General features: G+C 40.2%; 1 protein-coding gene across 1 annotated transcript; it reads left to right on the top strand.

The window, feature by feature from the left end:
* Positions 1-6,055: 6,055 nt before the first annotated feature.
* Positions 6,056-7,348, top strand: LOC142142816 (uncharacterized). Its single transcript, XM_075200626.1, has 3 exons — positions 6,056-6,230; positions 6,424-6,564; positions 6,697-7,348. The coding sequence occupies exons 1-3, from the start codon at positions 6,122-6,124 to the stop codon at positions 7,290-7,292; spliced, it is 846 nt and encodes a 281-aa protein (XP_075056727.1). The 5' UTR covers positions 6,056-6,121; the 3' UTR covers positions 7,293-7,348.
* Positions 7,349-8,361: the final 1,013 nt, after the last annotated feature.

Raw genomic sequence — 8,361 nt, 5'->3', positions numbered from 1 at the left:
TGGCTGTTTTTTCATCTAGCACACAAATACTTGATAGTTTCATTTTTACACTGAAATTTAAAGTTGATCTAGTTCATGCCCTACCCCAACTATAAATCTGTTCCCACATTTTAAATTTACCCCCCCCCCCTCCAATGCAACATGGTTTTGCCAATGTTCAAACTTACTCATTTTTTATGCTTTGGTCTGCTTAATGACTCAGGCCCTTTATCTTTAAGATAAAGAACTAACAACCTTGTAGCCTTCAAGATGCTTAATGGATTTAATGACCTTTCTATGAGAAAACACTAATTACTATTACAATGATGCAGTGCCAGTTTGTTAATACAATAATATAGAATGCAGTTTCTACATTTTAGTTTACAGTTCAGTGAAATAGAGTGTAAAATATATATATTTTACTATTATAGAACCATACATGGGCTTTTAGAATGTTATAGAGACCCTGCTATTATAAGTCCAGGGAGTTGGGAAACATAAGGTTGCACTTAAAAGATTGGTTACTCTTGGGATTGACTGACCTACAACTCAAACTGTCACAATATGTGATACTCAGTTTGTGATCATCATCATCACCATTTATTTATATAACGCCACTAATTCCGCAGCGCTGTACAGAGAACTCACTCACATCAGTCCCTGCCCCATTGAGGCTTACAGTCTAAATTCCCTAATATAGACACACAGAGAGACAGAAAGAGAGACTAGGGTCAATTTTGATAGCAGCCAATTTACCTACCAGTATGTTTTTGGAGTATGGGAGGAAACCGGAGCACCTGGAGGAAACCCACGTAAACACGGGGAGAACATACAAACTCCTCACAGATAAGGCCAAGGTCAGGATCATATTATACAGATCCCTGTGAGAGAGTCCTTCAAACAGTAAGTTTCCTCTCAAGGAATAACAAAACCTCAGACAACAAGTCCAATTCAAACTAAGCATCAGGAAGCTAGGAGGCCAGATGGGTACGGGGCTTGGAAGGTGAAATTGCCAACATCCAAAGTTTCCTAGCTGCCTAGAGAATGTGCATATAGCCTAGGCAATTGCCAATCAATGTGCCAGGTGACAAACTGTAGTTTGTTCCTTGAACCATCTCATAAACTACAGTTTCCCATATACTCTCTCCAGCATTATTGTACATTTAATTTTAAATCTACCTTCTTCCCTTCTGTGACAGAAAGCACAAAGAGTTTCAGTATCCAAGAGAACTCCCCCCACCCCCACCCTACATGGCAGTTATATGCCTGGGAAATGAGAAGCTATATAGGTGCATAGTTAATTATGTTGAAACATGAAATATGTCTAGCAATTTTAACCAATTATCCTCAAAATTCCAAGAGAGTTGATCCAGTATAAGTCAGAAAAAAAACAATAACGTATAGGGCCATCAGGTCAACTTCTGAGGCTGCCCTCATCTCCAACATGTGACCTCAGAACCAGAAATATATAAATTGTTGATGAGGAAGAGAAGGAACTGACAATTTCTGCTTCTTCACTGACTTCCCATTCCTGAGGAAGTCAGATAAACTTATATGCAGTGGTTGAAGTGGAAATTTAGAAGTAGTGGAATTGAAATTTAGACGTGCCAATATGAAAAATGTAAATGGGAATGTTAGTGAATGGAATTTAATAGTTTTACAATGAAGGCAGTAGGAGAAGAGGCGGTATGGCATACCACCGTATACACGCACATTTTGCCCACTGCTTATATGTCAACAAAATCTTTGCACAAAACTTTAAGAATGGTAAGTAACAATTGTGAAAAATGATACAGCAATATTTAAAAGTGAACAAGAATAGCTAAATTGCAAAGTAAATGAAAGTAGTGCATTGGTGCAGACAGGTGATAAATAGATAATTACATAACAAATTCATATAATATAGGCTTAGACTGACACAAAGCCCAAAATAAATAAAACTGATAAAAAACATTTTATAGTGAAAAACTGTTTTACATTACAATGATGACTGTAGGCATCAATACAGTTATGGTTTAGCTGAGCGTTCTAACTAAAGACCTATTTTTAGATAATAACTTTTGAATACTACTATATAACCAAACTGCATGAAAATTGTCATGCAGATAACGCTAGATACACACTGAAGAATTTTCTGACCGACATGTTATCTACAACGACTTTACCATTGACCAAAGGTTCGATCACTCGGATGATTAATGCGTACACACTAGTCACGCTTTAGATGATTAATGAAGACCAACCGTCTGGGCAGCGACTTTTCACAGCCATATTGTCATGAAAAAGATCAGAATTTTGTACACACTAAAATGACTAAGAAGGTCCACGTGACGATATCCCCAAGAAATTTAAATAAGGGGCAGAGCATGTGCAATAGTAACCACCCCAAACCTCAAAAAAAGTGAAGCACGTTTTCCAATTACCAAATGTGGGACTGGTACAGGCATCAGAAATTAACATACACACGTGCCCAAAGGAGTCGCAGCTCAAGGAACTATCGGCAGTTGCTCGTGGATCGATCAGAAACTTATACACACTACATGATCGTTAGGTGGATTGGTTGGAAAATATTAAACAGTACGACCAACCAAATGAGCCAAGAATCGACACTTTGGAACGACTTTCGACCATCGTGTTACTATACACACTAACCTGACTTCCAACCAAACAGTTGTATGTTGGCTGATTTGCCCAATTATTGGACGAAAACATTCCAATGTGTATCTAGCCTAAGGAATGACAGTGATTTTTTTTTAAGGCAATCCATTCGATTTTGAGATCAGTTTAAAAAATAGAGCAGGATTTTTCCCAATTGGAATTTAACATAACCTAAATACACTTTATTATGAAACTTGGAATGATGAAATTTAGTGATGGACTGAGTGCTTTTGTTTCATTAAATGTGTTACTTTTAACAATTAAGAGAAATTTATGTGCAAACGGTAACCAGTGAAGCGGTGGCACAAGACAGTGCTCTTGTGCTGCCCTCTGCTCTCATATGGTGTAACATATTTTATAGAAAACAGGGGTCCTGGGAATAATTAGCAGATAACAATTGACAGTTGCAACAAGAATATAGTACCAGAGAAGACTGCAAAGACCAACTACTAGGCCAGGGAGAAAAGCATGGCCAAGCCTTTGGCTCCCTCCCTATTCACAGAAGACCTGAAGGTGGGGATCTTAGCAAGGATAAATAGGCTTACCCCAGATGATACAGCGAGACTGGCTGGGAATTATAGTTCCCAATAGACTGTTTTGAAGCAAGGGGCCAAGTATATCAACCTAGAGAATCATGAAGTGACTGCTTCACTCTCTCCCATGCTGCAGGTATTTGCTTCAGTGTGTGCTTCAGGGTGACATTAAGTCTGACCACTGACTATTTTCAACATGAAAAGATGTAGGTTTGGCTGCAAACTGGAGAATTGAATTTAGTTGTTTCTCACAATTCTACCTCCTGTAACAATCCTGACCAGGTTTTGTTCCTTTCCCTGTCTGCTCTGCTTTTCTGTGCATCACATGACTCACCCTCAGGGCGGGTCTCTCTAACCTGCTCTATTTAAACCCAACACTGACATCTGCTCACTGTCAGTGCAACTTGTTGCTAACCTGATTCCTTGGACTCCTGTGTATCCTGAACCTGTGTCTTTGCTGTGGATGAGTTTCATTTCTCTGCCTAGTGCTGGTGCACTTCTACTGGGACTCCCCTGCTGCAAGTATCACCTTGTGCATATTACAAAGACTTTTTCTCTCTATTGTGCCTCCACTGATTCACAGCCTGCTTGCAAGTCTGTTCATGTGCATATAACAAGACTGTTATTGTGTTATCCTTGTCACGCTCCGCCATGGCTAATTGACATCTGCATATATATATATATATGTTTTATCAATCATTGAAGAACTACATCGTGTCTTGCCTCCTTATTCTGAACCTAGTAGACTCAGCATCTGGTCGTGTACAGGCCTGCTCTGACTATCAGACCTGTAACTACCAGCACCGTAACACCTCCTTCTTAAGATAGAGGAACACTCAATGGAAGGAGGTAGAATTGTTTCCGCACAACACACAATAAGAAACAATACTGCCTTTATGACCAATGCGTACATCAAAGATTATCAAAATGCTATAGATCCACCAAGTAATTAAATTATTCAGCTTCCAGCAGAACCTATAACTTTCCATGTCTGCAATCATGATACCATGCCTTAAATCACCTCAAAAATATAAGTTTATTTTCTTCTCTCCAGCACTCTCCATGTTACTTACTAATCAGCTGTCACTGATAATACACAGTGATATCTGATTCCAATCAGAGGAAGGGTGGGGCAGGATCTTTTAAAGTATGGACACTAGGGGGTAAATGTATCAAGCTGAGAGTTTTTTTCCAGCGGGTTTGAAAAGTGGAGATGTTGCCTATAGCAACCAATCAGATTCTAGCTGTCATTTTGTAGAATGTACTTAATAAATGATAGCAAGAATCTGATTGGGTTTTCAAACCTGCCGAAAAACTCTCGGCTTGATACAGGTAAATGTATCAAAGTGCGAGTTTGCCAGCGTGTTAAAATCGCGGGAAATTTACCCGTTTACCCGTGAGTTTAGTAAAAAAAAACTGAAATGTATTAAGCTGCGATTTTGACACTGATGTTCAAAATCGCTGGTCATCTCTGGCAATTTTCTGTGATGTAAACACTCCCGAGTTTAACTAACTCTCCTGTGTTTTTCAAACTCTCCTGTGTTTTTCAAACTCTCCTGTGTTTTTCAAACTCTCCTGTGTTTTTCAAACTCTCCTGTGTTTTTCAAACTCTCCTGTGTTTTTCAAACTCTCCTGTGTTTTTCAAACTCTCCTGTGTTTTGCTGACAATTTACATAGCCTAGAGAAAACTCAGGTTTATTGGTTGTCAGTTTGAACTGCAAATCCTGCGTGATTTTAACCTCACTAACATTATAAAAACTGTGTTATTTCATGACTTCAGTTGACAGGGGATTTAGGAGTTATAGAGAGAGATAGAGAGAGGTAGTGAGAGATTTGGTAAGGAGTGTTTGTTTTTTTGGTGTGAGATTTTTTTTTTTTGTTTAATTTTGGTTCAGTGGCTTTTTTTTTGCATCTGTTTCCCTTTTAGTGGTTTGTATTTGGTTTGCATTTTTTTCTTTTTGTTTCTTTGCCCATTTGGTCTGTTTTTTTTGTAGTGTGTGTCTTCCTTTGGTCTGTTGTCTTTCCCTTCTGTTTCACATTTTTCTTTTATTCCTCCCCCCCTTTGTATGAGTATGTTGCGAGGAAGGAGAGGTGTGGAGCGTAGGGAGAGTGGTGTGGAGGAGAGACAGGAGTTAGCAGGTCAGGAGGAGCAGGCAGGCCCTTCTGCTGGCAAAACTAAATCTGGGCGTAATGTCCGGTTTAGTTTTGCAGAGAATTGTGCTTTGGTGCACTCTTTAGTGCCCATTTATGAGAGGATTTTAGCCTTGCTGCTAAAACCCCATTTATTCTCAAAAAAAAACCTGTGGCAAAGTCTTACTGATGCAGTCAATGCAGTAGGGCACATAAAACGATCGGTGGACAATTGTCGCAAACGAATCAGTGACATCAAAAGGAGGGTGAAGGAGAAGATGGCTGGGGAACGTCGTGCTGCTGCAGGTACTGTTGTTGGCCTTTACATTAATATATCACCCAGGGGGATACAAGGATTCTGTTTTAATTAAACACCTCCCAAACATACATGTTCCTATTAAATAGGAGCCCCCTGGCTCTAAAGTGCATATACAGATTATTTTACTCTAAATTAACACACACTACTTAATAGTATTACTGTTCCATAATTGTCTGAATCTGAGATATCAACTTCTAAAACTTTAGAGGGAAATTCATAACATTAGTTTGCTGTACCTTAGGATGTGTTCATTTTCCCTGCTTGTAATGACAATATAAAAATTAAATGGTTATTTTTTTGCCCCTGCTCAAATGGTTCAGGTGTTTAGCCCTTTGTGGTTATGAGTATATGTGTATTTGGTTGTAATTTTTTAAGAAATTGTCAAAGTTGTGTGTTTAGAGTTCATGTTTATATTCAATAGTGAATATTTTAGGGTACCTTTTTAACCACAAAAAATTTGGTATTATATTTCCTAGGCACTGGTGGTGGGCCTCCTGTTCTCATGTCATATACCTCCTATGAGGAGGAATTTAAGCAATTAATACCCCCTGAGGTCCTGGAGGGCATAAATATACGGGACACAGACAGACCTGTGTCTCAGCCAATGGCTGGTGAGTATTGGTAAATGATGTCCTGCTGCACATTGTATGTGTAAATAGTTATCCTGCAGGCTGCTTTGTAATGAGTTACAATACATATAGCACATAAGTCATTATTTGTAAACTAAATTTATTTACAAGGGTCATTATTAAGATCACAGAAAGGATTAATGTAATGTAACATTACACATGTAATTCAATACAGCCTCCACACATGATCAGCCATGTCCAGTGGCAACAGGGCCGGAGGTAGTCACAGCACCGCCAGCATCAGCAGCACCATCAGCACCCGAATCAGCATCAGCAGCACCAGCCGGGGACCCAGATGTGGACGATTGTGGAGAAGGTAAATCCACCTATGTTTTTGAAAAAAAACCCAAAACCAAACATTAGTTTTCCTGTAATGGCAATCACCTGTATCTGGTAGTGAGTAAAGAAATGTGTATTTTTAAATATTAATTTTGTTTTTTCCATCAAGGGACATCACAAGAAGACCCCAGTCAGACTGTTGCAGCTACAGATGACTATGTTATCTTACAGCCCATGTCCAATGTTCCACAGCTCCTGGTGCAGCGTGATTCACAACGGTCACCCACTGACCCTCAACCCCCAGAGAGTCACCCACAAGGTGAACCTGCACCCACATTGGCCGATTCTATTAGGCAATTTTGTAGTGTCCAGGAGAATCTGGTGGGATTTCACCAAGATTCGATGCAGGGGATCCATCGGCAGCTCCATCGAACCTCCCGAATCCTGCAGCATATGCAGGATGAGCAAAGACGAATGTCAAATACACTGAATCGCATAGATACGTCCTTGAACCATATAAACACATCCATCAACAATCAAACTGGGGCTATGCGAGAAATGTTCTCAACTTTTATTGGAGTTGTGGGCGAACTAATCACCAGACTGCCACTACCCACCACATCAGCAGGTACTAGCCTGGACACTGCCCCGAGCCCCTCATTACCTACTACTCCCGTGGGGTCCAGTGTGCGCCTCAGAGGTGGGAGGCGTTCATCCACGAGTCGTGGAAGGTCTCCTGGCCCTGCTGGGAAGAGACCAAAATAATGTTGGTATGTTGTGTCATTATGCTCCAGTTTGTACATTTATCTTTGAGAAATCATATCAGGCAAAAAGTGTGCCTTTTTTTTTTTTTTGCAGAGAAATAAACCTGTATTTGTGTTTACACAGTTAATTGTAATGATCTTTGTTCTACAGAGGTTAACATGTGCACATTTACACCACTTGGAATAACTTTTATGGTTATATAGATTCAGAAAGTGAAATGAAAAAAACATACACATACCATATAAATTTGGCTGTTGGAATGGGGGACATAATCTATGGTGAGGATGTAAAATACTAATCTATAAAGGGATAAAAAAAAAAAAAGGTTAGTGCTCAATCCATAACATTTAGAGAAACTAAAGAAAGCATACTCACCTGTAAAATATCTTTGGATAATGGTTTCTCTCACCTGCCTCCCCCCCCTCTGTATTATTCACATCAGCTGATGGAATGAGCTCTCCTGCCTCGTTACTGTCTACTGCAGGTGTTACTGGTAAATTTTGTTTCAGGGCCAAATTATGCAGCAGACAGCACGCCAACACAATATCTGCCACCTTACCTGGGGCATAGAGAAGCACACCACCAGAAGTATCTAGGCACCTGAATCTGGTCTTCAATAGGCCAAATGTGCGTTCTATCACCCCTCTAGTGGCTGTGTGCGACTCATTATGTTGATGCTGGGCAGGAGTCTGTGGATTCAACAGAGGTGTCATTAACCAGGATTGAAACCCATATCCTGAGTAGAGATGGGCGGGTCCGGTTCTCCGAGAACCGAACCCACCCGAACTTTGGGTATCCGAGTACCGAGCTGAGCAGCTCGGTACTCTCCCGCCCATTCCGAATCCAAATCGAGGCCGAACGTCATTGTGACGTCGTCGGGGCTCGGTTCTCGCGATACTTCAACTTTATAAATACCTGCCTCCACAGCAATCCATCGCCATTTGACAGAGGGAGAGAGCAGGGTGTAGTCATAGGCTAATTAGAGCAGGGACAGAGAATACAATATTGTTCTTGCAATTGCTCTAACCAAAATCGCTAGTGCAGAGAGGAGGATAGAGGTTTATTATTT

This window comes from Mixophyes fleayi, chromosome 3 (genome assembly GCF_038048845.1).
Source record: "Mixophyes fleayi isolate aMixFle1 chromosome 3, aMixFle1.hap1, whole genome shotgun sequence".
Lineage (NCBI taxonomy): Eukaryota > Metazoa > Chordata > Amphibia > Anura > Limnodynastidae > Mixophyes > Mixophyes fleayi.
Note: the sequence above shows the minus strand (reverse complement) of the source record. Positions and strands in the feature narration are given on the sequence as shown.